The following is a 22,470-nucleotide window of genomic DNA, read 5'->3' on the forward strand; positions in this document are numbered from 1 at the left end:
GTTAGAAGGCTGAGAACCGAAGGCAACCAGACAGATGGTGCATACAGCACCGACTTGAAAGGAACTTGTTGATGAAAATAAAACAATGAATTCAAGATTTAATAAGCGCGTGTAATGTGTAAGTAAAGTCATATAGTCATACATAATACAGTTTTTAAACATTCCTTAAATTGGGCGTACAGTAGGGATAGAGTAAATTACAACAGCTCATACAACATATAAAGTCCAGTTTGTACGGGTTAATTTTTATTCTTCGGGGTCTGTGTGTTGACAGAGACTCCTGTACTCTGGAGCGTGTGCTTCACTTCCTGTGCAGCAACAAAGGCCTTTTTTTCCCCTTCATCATGCAAACGATACCACCCAAAACCTGCTCTTCGGTCTACCAGATTATTTGCCATTTTCCTTTCTTCCTGTCTGCACCTGCTTGTAGATTGTACCCATTATACGGATTCCTGCAAACCACCAATCTTTGAAGTTTGTCTAAAATAGTTAGGTTTGTTTAAACAAAGATATACAAAAAAGCGTTTTGCCATTTACACCGTAGTATCATAGTGTTTATCTCATTTATTTGTGGCAAAACTGCAAATCAGTGAACTTGACCTTTTTCTAAACATCAATATGATGATGTACCTTAATTTTCAATGAGGCCCCTTTAATAAACAGCTTCTAAAAGCTTTACTGATTGTTAATAGATAATTAGCTAACATTTTAGACTTTATATTATTATAAAGTTATTACAACTATCTACTTTACATTTCAAACATTTAAACAACTAATCATTCTTCACTAGAGACATTATCTTCTGGAATGAAATGTTATTTAATGTAATAAATAATGCCTCTAGCATCAGTCACCTTATTTGAATTTCTAACTAAACATCATTATCATTTGTCTAATTAATCAGAATCTGTCGCTTGTAACTAAAGCTGTCAGATAAATTTGAAAACAGCCACATTTCCCTTTGAAATGTACTGTAAAGTCGCTGCATGGGCTCACAGACCCATGATCATTTGGGTCATCATCATTTGATCATTTGATTCAGTTATAAATGTATTAAGTTATTAAATAAGTACAACATAAGCTCAGGCGGGTGCAGCAATAATAACTAATTATCTGACCCTGTAATATCTAATTTGAGGACATTCATTTACCAGTACAAGACCAATAGCGAGCCACTCATAGGCCAAACACCAACTTCTATTCAGATCCGTACAAAAGTAAAGTGTAGTAGACACCACCCTATACATCCCACTGAAACACAGCTATATACAGCACTGTACACAAGTTCACTTAATGTGCAATAATGATGGAGGCTATATGATGTATTATTATATTATGAAGTAAGCACCTGGATGTAGAGTATAGTATTTGACTTAGCTCCACTTTGACAAGCTGCAACATTAGTGATGATTACGCATTAATGCATCCGTAATTATAATCCAAAACATGTGTAGTTTCACTCCTATCACCTATAACAGCATATTTCTACACTGTAGTAATGAAACCAAATATAACAGAGAATGAAGTATGGGAAACACAATGGATAGCTGTACCATACTATGACTAACAGGACAGGAAGTGATGTAAGACAGTGTTAAAGTGTGTTCAAGTTCAGCAATCTGTAATAATAACACAACATAATAAGTGATAAACAGTGGTTATTCCCCTCTGCTGCTGGTTTTATTACTTTTCCATAAGTCAAGGCTCAGGGTATTTCTCTCCTTGCAGCATTTCTACCCGCTGCGCGCTGCAGCCCTGCGCTCCGTCATTGGCTGCAGAGGGAGCCAGGCCTCAGACACACCTCCCAGAAATTGCGTCAGCTCTAATATATTAAACGCAGCCGGGCTCATGTCAGTAAAGAACCGCTTCCAGAAAGTCGAGCTGAGCGTATCTTCACTTCAGCCCTTCAAACATCTACATCCTGGAAAAAAACCCCATCGCACGTCCGGGAAGCCGCGACAGGAGGAACCGAAGAAGGAGGCTTTAACTGAGGCTTTTATTCTGAAGACGTCTGTAGAAGAAATAGACTTTTATCTCCAATCGAGACCGATTTGTAAGCTACACGACTGAAGTTCTCCACTCAGTGAACTTGACAGAAGACAAAGAGAGAAGCAGCAGCAGACGCACAGATCTCGTCGTTTCCCTGCGCGCCGCTGCCACCATGGACTCAGGAAAGGTAAACCAGCGGCTCTTCCTCCTCTCACTGAGTTAAATCTAACTTTTCCAACCTGTCCGACCGCTTTTCAGCTCGGTCGAGTTCACCGGGTTCGCTCTTTCTCTCTTTCTCTTCCACATGTGCCCGATGATGATGATGATGATGATGATGACGCTCTCTGTTGCGTCACCAGTCTGGTTTCTGCGTTTCTGTGCCCACATGTCTGCTTTAAACTCAAATTAGTCTCTATTGTGCACAGAAAGTAATTTTATCCACAAAACCCTCTAAATGATTACTCTCTAAATTATTTTAGATTTTATTTACCGTCTAAATTTGACCATTTCTACTGTCTTTATTATTTCTGTTGGTCCCTCATGTCTTTTTTCTACGTCATAGAAATGTTTTGCCACGTCATGCGCCTTGTTTACATATTAAGATTATGTTTGGAGTATATCAGCTAATATTATATCACTGTAGGCAAGTAGTGGCCTGGGGACCAACTCTGGTCCTCCAGCAAGCAAATTTGGTCCCTTAACAAAAGCTTTTTAATTATTTTGCTTTAATTTATTACATATATATATATATATATATATATATATATATATATATATATATATATATATATATATATATATATATATACATATATATGTATATATATATATACATATATATGTATATATATATATACATATATATATGTACATATATATATGTACTTATTCTAAAAAATATAAATATCAGAATGTTTAAGTAGCCAGTGTTTTTGTGTTAGTTTCCTAAAAGCATTACAAAGCACACATTTGGTTAGAAACAGAATAAAGAATAAAACAGAACACGAATCAACATATGTCAGAAAATTAAGAACTTAAATGTTAGAAACTATTTATAGTGACAGTTCTGAGAGTGAATTGGCATAAAATCTGAAAAGAGATGTGTAAGTCACGTAGTAGTAGAGTGTTTAGTAACCCTTCAGTGACATTTAGCTGTGCGTGTGGTACAGTAACATGTAAACTGGTTGTACTACTACTATATGATGGAAAGAATTACATTTGCCCACATATATAACTGTAAAACAATAATCATGTACAATTCTGCTCTACGAAACATCCCGCTGAGCAAAACTGAAAAAACAGGCTCGCACTTAACCCTAAAAACACCCTAAAAAACCCCAAACCTGGGTGTAGACTGCTAGTTAAGTTCCTGTTAGATGCTTTATGTTTCTCCACTGTTAAACACAAATAAACAGCAACTCCTTCTTCTAATTAAGTAATTAATTGCATCTCGTGCTTTGGGATTTGGACAGTCATCATCAAACTAAATCATTAATTACAGAACTTATCTATTTGATTACACACACAGCAGAAAAGCCTGTTGGGACATTTATAATTTGTCAAATTTGTAATTATCCATCATTACTTTGCCAGTGGATTCCTCCTAGTGAGGCTGAGCTCCACCTGCAGAGCTTCAGTCCAATTAAAGAACATATTAATTTAACCTTATAATTCAGGGAGTATTAATTAAATAACCTGCTAATGTTTTAATGTTACCTGAAAGCAAACCTATTGTTGCTTCAGGTCACAGACTACAGCGTTACACAGGCTGTAAGCTGAGGCCGAGCAGTCGTCCGTCTCACGTTATCCCAAAGTTCCTACTTTAACGAGTTAGGTGAAAGATAAATATTTAAACCATGGAGGTGTCATTCCCTCTTCACCACCAGTTCCCTGCAGCAAATATCACATTGTCCTCCTGCTTCACTGACTTGTATCTGTCATGTCTTATTATTTAGTGTCATAAAGAGACTAAACTGAGAATGTGAATGAAACATTCGATAAGGGACAGGCTATCAGAACCCTTCTCTAATCCAAACAGTCAATAACTTCTAACTATTAGTTATCATGAGTCATGAGACTTTACACTGTCTTGTGATGCTCATTGCTCAGAAAAGAAACATGACTTATCTCCTGTATGATAAAGCCGTCTCCTTCCTGGTCCCTTGCGGTGGCTTGTGGTCACTGCTACACACAGTGACGTGCAGAGCAGCGAGGCACGTACTCCAGCAGCTCCACTCTTCTTCTTCACTGATGTACGGGCCTGTTAAACCGAGCAGAACAGCTCAGGGCCGCCCTGCCTGACACTGTGGTTAGAAAATGTTTCCTCAGCTGTTGTTGTTTCATTTGTCCACATTATTTTCCACCATGCAGGCCGCGTTATCGTGGATCCTCAGTTGGACTGCTTTGTTGTGGACGTGATGGGAATGACTCTATCCCCAGCTGATTTGCAGTCCACTAAGGGAAATCCAACCACGGGGGCCTTTTCCTTTCTGCTGGGCTTGCTTTCGTCTTTCGTTTGTGTTTTGTAGTTTCCAGCGGTGTGGAGCTGCGTGTGCATATCTTTGTGCGGGCTAATTAACATCTCGTGGAGCGGATTTTCATATCTGGCAGCTTAGTGTTGTGCCCGTGTGGGTACAGATGAAGTCCAGTACACAGAAACAGCAGCAAGTAACTCAGCTTCACCGGAAAAGGTCTAGTGTACTCTAGGAAGTGGTAGAAATGATTCCATTTCCAGTGAAGTACCACAGATTCGTAGAAGTGATAATACTGTGGTTAGAACCTGTCCTGGCGACTATTGTTTCGATAAGGTGTGGTCATGTTTATCTCACACATTAGGCTCAAGGTTTAAATTAGAAATTCACACAATTAAATGCCATTCCTCTTCATAATATTCTGCTATTTTCCCCTTTGCATTTAGTTACAGATTTCAAATAGCGCTCAAAACTTCGTTTTCGGTCTGAAAACTCACTTCAACCTTCACAACAAAGAATAAAAATGCTAATTGGGGTCAAGCATACAGTTGACCTTATGTATTTTCAGAGAAACAGCTAAGGTATTTTGATAAAGAGCTCAGAGCCAGCAGCCAGTCCCTCACTGTACAGATTTAATTGCACAGTTAATTCCTCTCCATCCTCTTCCTTTCAGCCACCTGCCAACTCTTGCTTTTCTTTAGACAGACCAGTAGATTTACTTTCATCTGCGTGACTACCTCCCTTCAGCATGTCTTACAGTGTAACCGTCAGCCACGTTCTAATGAGGAATAATAAGGCTTTGCAGCAAAAGTTGGGATTAAGAGATCTAGGAGTGTTTTAATTGAGATGAACAAACCAGTGAAGTTGTGTGTTTAATTCACTTTCTGGAAAAACTGGTTGGCTTTGTTCACACTGTACTGAACTGTCCCTCTTGGGTGGTTCGTGCAGGGCCTAGCTGTCACTCTGGGCTTCCTCTCACTGTTGATGAGGAGTTTCAACCTTTCTGTTAAATGTTTTATATGCAAAACATTTAAAAGGTGAAAAGATGAAGTTCGAACTTTCAGTTTTTTCTGTGCTGTTAGTAGATTGTTTAGGCTGCTCAGATGTAAGATTTGTTGGATTTGCTAGAAGGTAAAACATAAATATCCAGACTTTAAGCACTTTTTCTCATCGATCAGACAGTTATTAATATGTTATTCTACATCACACCTGCTGGTTTGTTTGTTCTACTGTTGTATTTCGTCCCCTCTCTTCTTTTAAATACCCTGAAATTATTTTGATATTCTTCATGTGTTCTAAATAAAATCATTATAATTATCATAATCATTACCACATTCTTTGAAATTAGTTCTCTAATGTCAGTGTTTTAAACTATTTTACCCCTGTCTTACTTACAGTGTTTAAGCTAACCAGGAGTACCAGGAAGCTTTTGCATGGGTTCTATTGAAGTCATGAGTAATAAACTCTTTTCATATACAAACAAACATAGGCAAACATTATGATGTTACATTATTCATCAGGCTTGCTGCTCACAGTTCCTGCAGACATCAGTGCTACTACCATTAGGTGAAGGCTTTAGCAACATGTGCCCTTGCATGAGATGAGAACCAGATGGAGATATTTTATTACACAAACACAATGCTTTTATTCTGCTCCACAGTTGATCATGACTTCACTTATATTCCATAAACCGTTAAGCAACCACAGGGAAAACTAGTTAAAGAAAAAATGTTACCAACCCTTCCCTGTATTTAAGCATCTTATGAGCAGAGATAATGAATCAGTCATAGTATTTGGGCTCTTCATTTAATAAGTCAGCTATTACACTTACCTGTGGTACACAAAAAACAAACAAACAAATGTTTAAAACATTAAAATGATGTTGAACGAAGTCAGAATGAGGAGGCTTCAAAGCTGAATGAAGCATATTGGATTCCCCACCGCTGTGTAAGCTGAGACTGAAGTGGTGACGTGTGGAGGGACGTGATGGTAGCAGCGTAGGCAATGAGTGTGGCACATCGTGTTGAGGAGGAGCCTCCCTCAGCCAAACCGCTTCTGCTTCTTTTTTTTTCTTTTACATTTACGAACTGTGTGACCTAATTTAGGGGAAACACTTTGTGAATCAGTCACACACACACACACACACACACACACAGTAGAGCACAGACTCCGTTGTTCATAGGAAGAGACTCATAAATTAGTGCGATGTGAAGTATGTGTTGCAGCAGAGTAACCTTTAATGGTTATCAAGAGGGGATGTTTGTTTCTGTATTAAATAATACACTAATACAGCTTCCTCAGTCCACTGCAGGCTTGGAACTGACCTACTTTTCGTTGAGAATTCAGTTGGTTCTCTGTTATTACAGTATGTATTCATATCCTTGGATATGAATACATACTGTCACGTTACTCTTTGTTTCTTTCTTGCAGTGCACCACGTTTTAGAGAACACGTTTTGTACCTGAAGGCCATTTTTGCTTCCTTTCATTTCACTTGTTGGTTACATGTCGATTATGTGCTTCAGTTTTACTTTAAAGTGTTGTTTGCAGCTGTTTAAATTTCCTGTTGACATTTCTTTGTTAGGGCCCGGCCCTCTCATTCTCTCGAAGGAATAGTTTTACCGCTAAGTCCTAGCGCTTTAGAGCATTTAGAAAATGACACTCCTCCGTCAGCTGATTTTACTTGTCATAGTGTAAATTGCTGTCTCACCTTGTTGCTCTCTGTGTGTTTAACACGTGTTTACTCAAGAATCACATTTAAATAAATAACAAGTGTGTGCTTTAAAAGGAAGACATGATACTGGCTTGTGTTTTAGGTTATGTCATAGATAAAGTTCGACTTTAGAGAGGTTTTAGTTTTTGGATGATGCTTGGTCCAGACATAAAAAATGAAACTATGCTTTATACATTTTTAGCTCTTATGGTTGCACACATCCTAATTTGGCTAAAGCTGCACGTCTGCCACATTTCCTCATTATACTTCACTGTCATTAACCAAGTAAAAGTGCTGGTGGTTTGTGAACGTGACTGAACAAAATGATCGAATGGTGGAGAGTCAGTGTGTAAATATTTGCATGGATCTGGTGCTAGATGCTAATTTTCCTATATCATGTGTCATAGTTATGTGCTCTCCATCAGTCTGTTTATTTCGGTCAGTGTTTACCCAAGAAGAGGAAAAGAGGTGGCCCTAGGAAACTTATTAGCACTTTTAATTCTACTCTGCAGTCATGACTAGACAGAAATTTCCTTTCGTCTGAACCTACGTCACGTTTTGCGTTTCACATGTAAAGAAAGGGCATTTGCATGGTTGTTTATTGGGAATGTGCATAAACTGAAGGCACGAGAGGAGACGGCACATTATCAGCACATGTCCCTTTATCTCTGCTGACCAGGTGCTGATGCAATTACGTGCCACTTTAATGAAAAGTCGCTTTTTGTTAATACGACTCATTTAGTCGGGAGAATAAACCACACTGTGTGAGGCTGGTTTTCATGAGCAGGGTGGGAAAGTAACACCAAACCCCAACCAAATGCTGGTAGAGCTTGGCAGCTGGGTTTGTTTACTGAAGGAGCATTTTGCCAGTTCCAGTCAGAGGTTTTTTCTCTTTTCTTTTAAACTGGTAAATAGTAGTGAAGTCACAGAGACTTGGAAAAAAATACGTCCACTGTGGCTTGAAACGATATAAGGAGCCTTGGGAATGAATTAATTGTTTGTTTATAAGTCATAAAATGCTGTTATGGTTTAGTAAGGACTTATATTTTTTGTGTCTATGATTCTGTAGCTGGTCAAACCTGCTAACAGACAAACGAGTGGTTCGTGATGAGGAGGAACTATGGACTTTACAGCTGCTTCAGTTCGGCCCTGTACTTAGGATGTCTGGTGTGGCTGTTTCTCAGCATCTCTATTGTCGGTGCCCTTTTTAAGACTCTAAGTTAACTTTAGATGATGTTATTAGCTACACAGTGATTGTTTGACAGTGTAGTTAAAATAGAATATAACCTTTTTCTAGATCATCTGGGTTATTTGCCCATCAGCTCATTCTAATGGAGTGAACTCTTAACACTCTTACCAGGTTTCAGGCCTGCGTGTAGTTTATAGTAGCACACAGTGAAGTGTCATGGTTTTGTGAATGGCAAACTAAGCCACCGTGTGTTAGTCAACAAATACAGAAATCTCCAATTGGGAATCTAAACACGACTGAAAGCTGCAGCTGAGTGAAACATACCTGAGTAATTACCAAGCCCGAGTGTCGGCATCGAGGCTGCCACATAATCATAAAACTTCACAAAAAAACCTTCTTGCGGGTGTGACTCTGAGGAAGTCACGTAAGATGCTGCTGCGTTTTTTTAAATGAGTTATTTTAGTGTTTAAAGGAGGAGTGGGTAATGTCTGTCTGATGTTTGTGTGAGTCCTATTACACATTTATTAACTCTAGAACAGTTTGGTCACTCAGAACTTTTACACATTTAACCTTTTAAAAACGAATGACCCTCAACGTTGAGATTTCTGGATGTTAAACTAAACCTTTTTGGCCCATAGAGCAATACGTATGAGGCCAGGTTGAGGGAATGTGGGCTAAAGGTAAAGATGTGATAGAGGAGTGTCTCATTTAACTTGAGCACACATTGCTGTCGCCACATGCGACAACTGTTTGCAGCTGGATTTAAACATTTGAGGAGGCTTTTGCGAATAATTCCAGCTATTCCCCAGAGGTGGTGAGCCGTACACAGGCCCCTTTGATGACCTTTCCCACCGGCGACGCACAGGATTTCTTTGTTTATACTAAAAAGCAGCTGGTAGTGCACGGCATCCTCGTTTCAAATCAGCAGAATGACTTCTGCTCGCTGGCACTGTGGCTCCTTTAAGAACCCAGTCTTGAAAAGTGTGTGTGTACAAACTATACCTAAACAGCCCTGTCATGGACTGGATGAACCTCATAACAACAGATCTTATTGGCTCAGACGTGTAGGTGGGTCTTTAAGTCTTTTTAGCCGGCCCCCTGTGTTAGACTGAACAGGCTGGAGCAGCTCCAAAAATGCACACAGCATTTTTTTTTCCTGTCTGCGCTCCTCCTTACTCATCATGCAAGGCAGGAATGCCTCCTCGCATAGTCTCTGCAGAAAAGTTACCCAGGCTACCTCTGTCACCAAACAGATGAATAGTGCTGTTTAAAAGTAGCCTGGAGCACTTTGGTGATATTACAGAGGAGCACACACACAATCCTTTCAAATAGTTTCTAAGGGCTGTCATTTTTATTAAAACCTGGTGGGGTGGGTTCTCGTCTCTGTCTTATTGTTCAGAAACTTAAATGAAAATTCCAGAGAACCAGCCTCAAGGTTCAGGTTTATTGGAATAGGTTAAGTTACCACACATATGCACGACTTATATCTGGGAAAGCAACAACAGTAACAGCAGATCAGATCATACTCTAATATGAAAGGGATAACTTAACCCTTGTACTGTACAGAGCGTTGCTGAATGTTTCAGCTCATTGTTTAGGTTTTACATCTGTCACCTCTAGTTAAGTGGTCTCACTATGCTCTACCTCTGCCCATCACCAAGTGGCAGGCACATATAGTTAGCAACTAACTGTTGAACATACTGGAGCATTTTGCATCTTAAGGAACAGATGTGTCTTTCAAGAGTTGGTGTCGAGCACAGCAGCTTAATCCTCCATTCATTGTGAGATATCAGAATCATGACTCTAAATTACTGCTAATATGCATCTGCTGGATTTTAAATGGGCAGAAGCAAAGAATTAATTTTCATTTCATTGAAACTGAAAACACTAGAGTGGAAACTAATATGACATGAAATATGTTCTTACTCAAAGACAAGTGACTAGGATTAATGTTGTAGATGCTTTGATCACACAGTGATTTAATGTGTTGGCAGGTGAGAGGAAAGAGATTTTAAGGTGAAGGTCAGGTCCTTTGTTGCCATAACATACAGTAAGTAACCTGTCTGCCTTGAATCACTGCGGCAAGAGATTGGTGTGACTCTCAGGACGTAAGGCAAAACATTAATCATGCAGACACGATGGCACCGGTGAAACAAGAAAGAAGAAAATAGCAGGCGACGCTCATCTAGTTAAAGTTCTGTGGAAGTCGAGTCATGGCAACAGGAAAGAGCGAAGAAACAAACAAGAGAGAACGTCCAGTTGCCAAAAGTCAACAACTCCGCAGTGCCCTAAATTTCATCTGAGATATGTGCACTCTCACATGAAATGTTTACTATTAGCAGTTCTCACTCTTTTCAGGTCAAAATGTTCTGACTTAAAATTTCACATACTATGAAACGACAGACTTGTGATGGACGACAACAAATAGGACAATTGTAGCTAGAGGCTGTTGTCGGCGTGTCTGTGGAATCAGCGGCGGCATACCCCAGTCTGGTGTATTAACTTTTTGGTATGAGGAAAATCTCTAACTAATCTATTGGGCTCTACTGTGTTCAAGCTTAAAAAGAACTCTGTAATAACAGGTACAGAAGCACAGACAATACCGTGAGCAGACGTGGGTCAAACCTGGACCTGTTCCAAGAACCAGGTTTACTCAGACATCAGAAAGAGTTTGAAGATGTCTCAGTTTGACTTGTGTTAATCTTTAGTCCATCCCATTATCTGTCACAAGGACACTCCGGGTTATGAACACATGGTGAGGATAAAACTTGAGACATTGATGAAGCAATATAATAGTTGCATTGTTCTGAAAACGCTCTAAGTTTACTTTTGTAAACTAGAATTTGAACTTCCAGCTAAATAAAGCTGTGATAAGCTAAGATACAGCTATAAATCATACACTAAACACTAATCCTAGCTCCTGGACAAAAGAGTCAATTGTCTACTGTGTAAAAATGCTGAGTCACTTGTCAAACTGGTCTCATCACTGACAAATCTTGCTCTTTCTCTTTTGCAGCAAATTACGTTCCCGTTGATGATGTGCGTTGGAGCTGCTGTGATTGGCTCCCTGCAGTTTGGCTACAACACTGGTGTCATCAATGCTCCTCAATCGGTAAGTTACACATTTAATAATGTGTTGTTTTAACAGTATTTTCCAGAGGGATTTAAGGCTTCATTTAAACTGAACTAAGATGTTCTTTTATAAATGTATACAGTGGATCCTCTCTGCCAGAGTCCCACTACTGGCTGCTCTCTGACTTGTTGGATTGAGAAATGGGACAGAAGTGGGTAGGTCGAGGGGGTGGGGTTAAGAGAGATAATAATAGCAGGATCCAGGCCTATGAGGTCCAAGGACATCAGTATTAACAGACTCTGAGCAATTCCTGTGTAAAAGAGTGTGTCCATGCCCAAAAATGGACCTCCTCTGACCAGCAGACAGACTCAAAAAGCTCGACTGGGAAAGACAGAGGAAATGAAATATAGCAGACAGACGGTCAGTCACCTATCCCCAGAACAGAGTCCCACGAATCCCATCCCACTTTGAATGCCCCCCTGAGGTTTAAATCTACAGGAGCTTTTATTACCAGACAGGTCCACTAACGACATTAATTTCCTGAGGATTTGTTTTATTCCACTGCAGATAAGTAACTACCGCCCAGTTTGCGTTGGTCTGAACACACCCTGTGGTTACACACCTGTCTGTCCACAGGTCACAGGTGTGCCACCAAACACGCAAGAAGTCTGCCTACTCTTTTTATGAGTTTTGACAGACACACACACACACACACACACACGCAATTAAACATTGCAGGTCTTTGTGGTGTTCATCCTGATTTTCATCTTTCAAGTGTCGGCCCACCATCACCACACTGTCAAATCTATCAGGAGTTAGACGGAAAAGACTGTTTGTGAAAGAGAGGAGAGACAGACAGAAGTAGTCTGCCGACTGTGTTTGGTAAGAGAGTCTGGGCTCAGATAGGATCTTGTTTTCATTTCTCCTTTAAAAGAAGTTGAAGTGAGCAGCTCATGCTAACGAGGGAATTTCAGGTCTTGGGACATTTGTACCAGAATTTGTCATTGTCATTCACTGATTGTGCAAAGCTGTTTGTAATGTTTTATAAGCTGCTGTGTTGCGTAATGTCAGCAATGTTTTAATCAGTATATTTAACAAATTATCTAAGAGTCCAGTACATACAGATGTTTAGTTTACACTGATATAAAACAGTCGCCCTCCAAGATTCTCCTTCCTTCCATCTTTCCTCCTGAACCCAGCACATGTTGAGCTTCGTGGAGCTCAGCTGAAGAGCTGCTTGTGACTAAGGGGTCTGTTACACACTGGGTTAGTGTGATCCTGCCCTCATGGCTCTTTATCCCTCTTCCCAGTACCCAGCCTTACACATACACACACTCCCTCAGGTCTAAGCAGCATCACATGCAAACAGTTCAGTGCAGATATAGTTACTTAACACAGGCTTTTAATCCTTTTTTTTTTTTAGTTAATGACCACTTAAGAAGCTGTAATTTGACAAATGCAGCTTTTACATGGCAACAGCACTTCAGATTATCTCCAGCACCTCTAACCTCTGTGCTCCCGTGCGCGATAACGGCTGCAGTGATGCTGCTGCTGCCTGTGACGCAGGCCGTGCACTGGGTTACAGCTTCTCTGATTAGATATGCTCTTCCAAGGGCCTTGCTCTCGTTCGCTGTCCTTCTTCCTCGTTTGACACCTCACTAATATCCTTATTTGGGAAGTCGTGTACTCGGGAGGGTCATCTGTGTTTTCTTTTATGTTCGTTTTATTTTGGGAACATCTTTGGTGGGCGAAGGGTTAAGGCTCGTATATGTTTCTGATGATTTTTATACTGTTGTTAAAGGTTTCCTTGAGATTCATGGTAGCTAGGAGCCTGCTTGGAGCAGTCCGTATCAAAAATACTGGCTATTGCTTCCTGTGTACTGGCTTACTATTCTTAAAAGTCAAGGTCATTTTGTAAAAAAAAGTAGAAGTACAAGCTGCTCTGAGAACAAGAACCTATTTTTTGCATCTTGTTTAAAGATGATTACATAAGTTGAAGACAGATTATTTCACTTTGGCTCAGCTTGTGCGTGCTGAACACAGTGCTCACCTTGACAAACCCCGCCACCAGCCAACATATGCTGACAGCTTGACAGCATGAATAGGCAGCTTGTTTCATTGTGTGCTTGAAGCCAGCTGGTGGTTTGGACGGCAGAGTCTATTCAGATTAGACAGAAAATAATTATGTAACTTTTAGAGCAGCCATTGATTCGTTGAACTGCAGCCTGATAATCGACTGAGCGGCCGTTTTGTTCCACTTCACTCATTGTGTTTGTGAGGTGGGCACCGATGTCTGGAGCGAGAACACTAAACATTCACTCCCCTATTGGAAGGTTTCATGTTTTATTGTTTTATAACATTGAACCAAGTATGTTTTTTTATATTTTGACACTAATCAACAAAACATATTAATCTATATATTAATATTAATTCACCATTTTGTAGATATCAGTGCATTGCATCATATGCAGTATTTCTAAGTACAATTTCAGTTTGTACATAAAATAAGAGAACTCTCAAACCACAAAAAGGTTTCTATTACAGACGAAGAGAAAATGCTGAATCGATGAGTAATTTCTTAGATAGATGAAGCATTTGATTGAAGTGTCCACTAAAACAGAGACTAAACATTTCCGCTGATTGAAACATCAGATCCTTCCTCAAATTAATTCATGGAAATAACTTAAAAGCCATATTTCCATTTCATCTTTGTTCAGATATGGTTGACAGACACTACTTTAAGTACAGCACATCATGTTTCTAGAGTGGTTGAATGGTACTTGAACACAAAATAGTGGCACCATCTCAATAAAATGAGTATTTACACAGTCACATTGTATTGTTTATAAAGAAACTATATTAAAAACACATTCAATCTAGTTGGTGTTGGAAAAATTAAAATTTTACAGGAACATTCTAGTTTTCCTTTAAAGTCTTCCTTGCAAATGTTCAACCCCCTAAATAGGGGATCTGCTAAATAAAGCAGTTTTTAAAGGGTAGATGTGACGAGATGAAGGTCGACGGTACAGTATGGTAGATGAGGACGTGGGGATATATCACCAGACGAGACCTTGTGAGTGTAAGTCGATAGCAGATGTGACCCAGGCTCCGTGTCAAGAGCGTCAAAGTGTCACACTACATGTGACACGATGTAGGAAAGCCCTTGGCAAGTGATGGCCTTACTATTCATCACCGGTTCATACGGACACTGCTGAGGATTTATCCTGGATGCCTTTACTGAGCTCTTGACTCTAGATCAACTGCCAAGAACAAATGTGGGTGATGTAACTCAATCACAGAGGCACATGAAAGATCTAGAGTTAACGTTTGGTGGTGGTAGTAGCGGGGGTCATGGGGGGACGGGCGACCTTTCTGGATCATATGAAAGGTATCACAGTGACGTGACACACATAAACAGAGCCTGGCTCTGTGAGCTAACCCCCTGTCACCAGATTTCCTGGGCGGGTGTTTGTCAACATAGTTGCCTGCAATGAAGACGGCGCAGGGGGAGGGAGCAGAAACTTGAGACTTCATCATGACACGTAAACTTCCTGGTTGTCAGGAAATGGAAACGACTAGGCAGTGCTGCCACCTGCTGGTCACACTGTGAATAGAGGAAAACATTAAGCACATGGTCTGATTCTTAAGAGCGTGTGTAACAATACTGAGGACATTATCACTGTGATGTAATTACCACTTCTATAAGCTACAATTAATTTTTTACTGTTTGTTTTCTTCCTTGTTCAGATCATCGAGGATTTCATCAACAATACGTGGAACGAGCGCTACAATGAACCCATCCCTTCCAGCTCCCTCACAGCCATCTGGTCCATCGCCGTCTCTGTCTTCTCTGTTGGTGGCATCTTAGGCTCTTTCTCTGTTGGACTCTTTGTCAACAACTTAGGAAGGTAAAGAGGAAACAAATCGCTTGCTGCAAAATAGCTTTTCTTAGAGTAAAAATCACAGCTGTCTTTTTAGATACAGTAGAATTAAAGTACATTACAGATACGTCATCCAATAATAAAACATTTCCAGAGTAAAGAACGAAATATAATGATTCTGAAGTTAAATTTTGCTGAATTTAGTTTATTAAATTTAACTTTAATTTCTCCTCTACTGTTTCCAGGAGAAACTCAATGCTCTTGGCTAACGTCCTGGCCTTCATCGCAGCCGCTCTGATGGGCTTTTCAAAAATGGCGAGCTCTTGGGAAATGCTGATCATTGGTCGTTTTGTGGTCGGCCTCTACTCCGGCCTGTCCACAGGGTTTGTGCCCATGTACATAGGTGAGATTTCCCCAACGTCTCTACGAGGAGCCCTGGGCACGCTGCACCAACTGGGCATTGTCATTGGCATCCTCATTGCACAGGTTGGTGGGCAGAAGTTCTTCCAGTAGATCTTTTTAAATACTGAGTGAGTGAAGAATAAATTTAGAGCCTTGGAACAGGACTTGTACTGTGTAGAAATGCACTCGGTAAACTCACCAAGCAAAATCTAGTTGGAACTTTCCCTCTATTCACTTCTGTTTCTACAGAGCTGAGGTAAATGTCAGTGCCATAGTTTAACAGCTTGACAAATAACAGCACACTAAGTTTTTATTTGTATTGACCTCCCTTGTTAGCAGTTGTTAGCTTAGTGGGTTAGGGTAAGTTTTTCTCTCAGCAACTCTCCCACTGTGGACTCCAAATATCCGTGATTCTCCCAGCTTAGCAAACAGTGTATTTATGGACATTTGAACTGCTGTTCAACTTGGTCCTTTCAGGATGCTTCAGAGGAGGTCTTTGGCTGTCCCTCTCTGCCCTAGATAGATGGACACAAACCCTGTTCTATAGTGTCTTATAGGGCAGGAACGTATCGTGACACAGGCACAAATTATTTATGTCCGAAAATGCAAAAGAAATTAAATGTCATGTTACTACAAACGATTTCTAGAAGCCGTCGCTCACACGCGTCTGTTGATTTTAGGTGTTTGGAATCGACTCAGTCATGGGCACCAGGGACTTGTGGCCGCTCCTGTTGGGCTTCACCTTCATCCCTGCTGTGATACAATGCATCCTGCTGCCGCTCTGTCCCGAGAGCCCCCGTTACCTGCTCATCAACAAGAATGAAGAGAACAAAGCCAAGACTGGTGAGTTCACGCACAGATGGCCACACACGAGGACACCGGGCTTACAACTTGACATGGCAATGATTAGTTCTACCTGTTGTATAACTGTATCATGATAGAGCAGCTTGTTGTTGAGCACCACTTCTCTCTATCTGCGCTTGTTTCAGTGCTGAAGAAGCTCAGAGGCACTACAGATGTGAATGCTGACATGCAGGAGATGAAGGAGGAGAGCCGGCAGATGATGAGGGAGAGGAAGGTGACCATCCCGGAGCTTTTCCGCTCGCCTCTCTACCGCCAGCCTCTCATCATTGCTGTCACCCTACAGCTGTCCCAGCAGCTTTCTGGCATCAACGCTGTGAGTAGTCCTGACAAAGGCATTGACAGAATAGTTTATTCTGAGGAACTGTCAGTGAGATTTTAAAGAGAATACAAAGAAACAAAAAGGAAGCATCACTTTTCACTGGAATGTAAAGATATAGCAGATAATATATCAGAGAACACACACATATTGTCAAGCTGCCTGCATTTCAACTGTACAAAAACCACCTCATGTTCCTTCCTTAGGTTTTCTACTACTCCACTCTGATCTTTAAAAAAGCCGGAGTTGCACAGCCCGTCTACGCCACCATAGGAACCGGTGTCGTTAACACAGCTTTCACTGTGGTGTCGGTGAGTAGAAAAAAATTCATTAAAGCTTAATTTAATTCATATAGATATAGTTAAAGTGGCAAGAAAAAGTATGTGAACCTTTTGGAATTTCATGGTTTTCTGCAGATTTCAGGAGTATTAACAAATATAATGTGCCTAAAATCTTTCATATTTTGATTGAGAACAACCATAAAAACCTCACAGTGCTTAACCCTTTGCAATTGATGACCTCAAAAAAGCTAATTGGAGTCAGGTGCCAGCATACCTGGAGTCTCTCACCAGTCTACAGTTGGCAAACTATCTACAAATGGAGATACTATGAAGCTGTGGCTACTCTACCAAGAAGTGAGCGGCCACTAAGAGCACAATGAATACTCATTATTGAGGTAAAGGAACAACCTAAGAGACAACCAAAGATTTAAATGCATCCTTGGAACTGGCCTACGTTCATGTTAATGAGTCTACAGTAGGTAAAACATTGAATAAGCAGGGTGTCTATGGCAGGACACCACAAAAGAAGATCACATTTTATGACAAATTAATGCAGAAAACCCTGAAATTCCATAAGGTTCACATACTTTTTCTTGCCACTGTACATCACTATGGTTTATAATTATATTGTACTAAACTGACCTATTTCCTGATCTTGTCTAGCTGTTTGTTGTGGAGCGTGCTGGACGTAGGACTCTGCACATGCTGGGTCTGCTAGGAATGGCCGTGTCCGCCATCGTAATGACTATCTCGCTGGCTCTGCTGGTAGGTTTATCTTCAACAAAGTCTCCTGACAACTTGATTTTCAGCGATAATGCTACAAAACCTTATTTGTCCTTACAGGAGGTCCAGGGGATGTCATATGTGACCATCGTGGCTATTTTTGCCTTTGTCGCCTTCTTTGAAATTGGACCGGGCCCCATTCCCTGGTTCATTGTGGCAGAGTTGTTCTCGCAGGGACCCAGGCCTTCAGCCATTGCAGTAGCTGGTTTATCCAACTGGACTGCAAACTTCATAGTGGGAATGGGCTTCCAGTATGTAGAGGTAAGTAAAGATTAGCATCAGTGTTGGTGAAGTAGCACGATTCTTTTTTGTATGCTTTACTTCACTTTATTATCCCAAAGGAAACTGATTTACTCATAATTAACCAGGCATTGGCCTTATAATGTTCAATACGACAAAAACGAGCCTACAATGAATTGATTACATACCCCAACACAAATTCTTTGCAAATATTTGTTCTGTTTCAGCCGGTGACAAATCTCTGCTATTTGGAATATATTGCAAATTGGTTCTAATATCACATTTTACCCAAACTGCTTGCAGTTCTTAAAATCTAGAGTTTAACTGGTAAAATTGTGTTTTTGGCTGCTCAAAAAGTGAACTAAAACTAGTCTGTGTTCCACTTCTTCTCCCTATAATTACTTTGCCACTATATTCTCACTATCAGGTCAATGAGGACTAAACCCTGGCAGCACTCGACTGAATAATCGTTTCTTCTCTTGTGTCTCTCCACAGGTGCTGTGTGGCCCCTATGTATTTATCATCTTCACTGTGCTGCTGCTCGTGTTCTTCGTCTTCACCTACTTCAAAGTGCCGGAGACCAAGGGCCGGACGTTTGACGAGATCTCATCCGGCTTCCGCCAGACGGCTGTCAGCGGAGCAGAGAAGCACTCGCCGGAGGAGCTCAACAGCCTGGGAGCCGATTCCCAGCTCTGAGTCTGAGACTGTTTCTAACTTTCTAACAAACTCTTTCTCAGATCAAGGAGGAACGAGAAGGGTCTACTAACTCAAAGTAGACATTTCTATTGGTAGAATAATCTTTACACTGTCACCACATTTCGGGCATCAATACCAACACAGAGCAGCCCTGTGTGATTCTCCAGCCTGACGCCTTCTGCTGCCCCTCTCATGTCACCTAATTAAATGAAACCTTGATGGGCACTGTGTCGCCTGACAAATGTGGAAAGGGGAGAAGGTTTTTAATATTTAAACATATTTTAAAGAAGGAACATGTCAGAAACAACTCAGCCGACCGTTTTTATAACTTTTTCACTGAATATATTTCTTATACATGCTTATGCTCTGTTCTATGTAGACTTCACAGTCAGTTTAATATGATCTGATTCAACAATGCTGTAGAGGTAGAGATCAGTTCACTGTGCAAAATTACTTATTTTTATTTATCATACTGTAAAACTGTGTCACTGTAGATTCCAGCACTGTAAATACTGCACTCAACTGTGTCTCTCTCCACCAGATGGGGCGCTGCCCTTTAAAAGGTCCCAATGCTCCACTGATAAGGAATAAGTTACTTGTACCTTGTAAGTTTCTGAGTACACAACAACAACTCTTTTAAAGACATGTTATGAAATGAATTAAGACAAACAGATTTAAAACCTTTGTTACGTATTTACTCCTGTTAAATGTTACAAAAGAACCTAAAATGTTGAGAAATTCATTCACCATTTGCTTTTTTTCACACATTCCTTTTTATCTATACAACTGATGAAATCAATATTGGCATGGCTCTGTGCAATAGGAACAATATCTGCAAAGATCAGTACCAGAGAGCTGGGCTTGGCACTGAAATAGAAAAAAAAAATCATCCATTTCCCATGACATGGGATCGCATTCATCATGTGGCTCACAGAATCCGAACATTTGTGAGTTTAAGTGCCTGTCGAAAACAATCAAGCCTTCTCTGCCTTCAGTCTTCCAGCTTTATCGCTTCGGAGCTGCTTCAGGTCAGGTCGGCCTGATCCAGAGTGAAAACCTCTGTAACTGAACGCCGTTTGATCACAGTTTGTCTCAGTGGCAGTTCACCTGCGCTGGCGTGAACTGCTGGCTGGATCTTGTCACACACATACGACAAAGTGTCAGACACACGAAAGAAAGAAAAAACAGCGTTTGTTATTCTGAAAGTGCTCGTCACCTGTGTTACTGTAGGACAAGCTCCTCGTGTTCAATGCACTCCAACACGCCCATTATCTGGATATTTGTTGCTATGGTGCAAGGCTGGGGTTTCCCCTTGTGCACAGAATTATACAGTATTGTTTATCTCTCTCTCTCTCTCTCTCTCTCTCTCTCTCTCTCTCTCTCTCTCTCTCTCTGTGTTTCGGTTGTGTACTGTACTGTGTGGCTGAATAAAAAGTCTAGTTCGACTCACTTCACCTCGCTGCACAAGTTGCCTCGTGCGACTGCTGTATCACTTGTTTCTTCTCTTTTACTGAGTTGTGTGAGTATAGTTATCTTTTTAGCAGCACTTTATTATTCACAATGGTGTTTCTTTGTTGTCCAAACAAACACGCTGGTTCAGTTGTTTTTTTTTTTAACTCACCGTGTGGAAACTTTGTTGTTCATGAGACATTGAAGTACTGCTGATGGATTACTTGATGTTTTTGATATGGAAATGTATGGAATTGTATTTGTTCATTATCTATGCCAGTTGTGGTCTTTGATCAAAAAAACATATAAGTCAAAACCCATTGTAGTAAATTCCTCAATTTGTTGTTAATTGTTGTATATAGTAGATCTTTATAGTATATATTTTCTCGTTTGAGGTTCACCTCGCCCATTCTGGAAAGCACTGTAACATCAACTCCCTGTGCCTTTGTGAATTTCACATTGCTTCACCAGCAAAGTCAAGTAGTGGCACCAAAAACGTGTACTCACCCGCACAGACTGATTACTATTGCAAATGTCAATTACTATTTAATATAGATAGAAACACCTATCTGCCTGGGCATTTCATTTTTGTTGTAGGCTGTGGCCTACGGATTGGTGGTCTAAACACACGGGATGATGTAAATATGAAACACTACAGCTGCGCCTGTTCTAGATTTATACAATATTTAACTTTTCTTCATAGATAAGTACTGTAGTGCTGAACATTTCTATGCATTTAACTTCCAAACTTGCCTTCAACTCCTTTTTGATTTAATACCTGAAAAGCCTGAGGCGCATAATAACTATAATAATTTCAACTAATTACAGATTTGACATGTAAGGATTGTGTTACTGAGATGTGTCAGTAGTGTTTTATTTGTAGCGCACAAAGCATATTCTGTTTGTAATATCATAAGATCTGTGTGTATGGTGTTGGAATGAGAACCTGTGTTGAGGGTGAGATATAAATTGTGCTGGATGATGTTTCAAATGCTTCTACAGTTTGGAGTAAATGGTTTAATAGCTGAATAAAATAAATCGTGCTCACAGACCTGTCGTTTTTCTCATTATTTTCTGGATTTTGATGGAATTTAATCTGTGCTAATGTATTTTTCTGGCCACTTGGGGGCAGCAGGAGTAAGCTGTAAACTGACATCCTGTTTTATCACACAGGAGAAGATACGGTGAATTTTGCCAAAGCATTGACTACAGGTTATGAATATGGATTGGATATGACAACTGATTGGAGTAAGGCGGACTGCATCTGTTCCAGCCTGGGTCAGTTGTGATAACACTCCACAGATAATGTCATAATAATGTGGGTGATGTGTTCAAAAGCAGTCGCTGCCACATTTTATTTTTGACTGACATCAGACTCCTGTGAGATCACTGACGCTGGTTTCCTTTGACAAAATTTCATTCACCTACATTTTCTTCAGTCTGCATTGTCCAATCCTCTGTGCCCGGGATCTCACCCAAACTCAGCGCCTTTTCATTCCCACAGTGTTTTGGTCTTTTGGCACAAAATGCTTTACATATAAATGGTGCAAGCTGTGAGTGCTGTCTGGATATGATATGGATGCTGGTGAGACTGAACCAAAACAGTAAAGGTGTGGGCCATAAAAGGAAAACGCTGAGATTAAAGATGCTACATAGCTTCATTAACCTGAAGAGAACTGCAGAGTCATGTGATAATTATGTTTGTTTATCCAGTAATTAAAAGTAATAACTACAACATATTTAATTGTATTAGATTTAAGCATGAATGTGTGGGAAAGGAATGCATAACAACAAGTGATTCGAGCTCAAAGGACCCTTTCAACCACACCTCACAGTCACAAATAGAAAAGGCAAAAGGGTTAATCATGTTTGGAATTATGGTCACGCAGGAACAAATTGTGGTACATGACCTGAGTCGGTAATATTAGCTAAAGAAAAGTGTGAGATGAAAGCTCAGAAAAGCCAGTGAACAGACTGATGAGGTAAAACTGAGGACAGAGCTTTTAGACTTGACATTAATGTTGTTTATGCAAAAAATAAAAGGGTATAAGACAAACAAATATCTGGGGCAAAGACACTGATACACAGTCACGCATTTTAACACATTTGAAGTGGACAAGACAA

General features: G+C 40.3%; 1 protein-coding gene across 2 annotated transcripts; it reads left to right on the forward strand.

Moving 5' to 3' along the window:
- Positions 1–794: 794 nt before the first annotated feature.
- slc2a1b (solute carrier family 2 member 1b) lies at positions 795–21,397 on the forward strand. 2 transcript variants are annotated; one of them, XM_026347817.1, is made up of 10 exons: positions 805–2,176; positions 11,378–11,473; positions 15,182–15,342; positions 15,561–15,801; positions 16,398–16,560; positions 16,707–16,894; positions 17,104–17,208; positions 17,842–17,943; positions 18,022–18,222; positions 18,697–18,897. In XM_026347817.1, exons 1-10 carry the CDS (start codon positions 2,162–2,164, stop codon positions 18,895–18,897), a joined length of 1,473 nt encoding a protein of 490 aa, XP_026203602.1. In that variant the 5' UTR covers positions 805–2,161. The 2 variants fall into 2 exon arrangements, with proteins under 2 accessions (XP_026203601.1, XP_026203602.1); XM_026347816.2 differs by having other exon boundaries at positions 795–2,176; positions 17,842–18,222; positions 18,697–21,397.
- Positions 21,398–22,470: the final 1,073 nt, after the last annotated feature.

The sequence above is a fragment of the Anabas testudineus genome, chromosome 5, assembly GCF_900324465.2.
Source record: "Anabas testudineus chromosome 5, fAnaTes1.2, whole genome shotgun sequence".
NCBI classification, from domain to species: domain Eukaryota; kingdom Metazoa; phylum Chordata; class Actinopteri; order Anabantiformes; family Anabantidae; genus Anabas; species Anabas testudineus.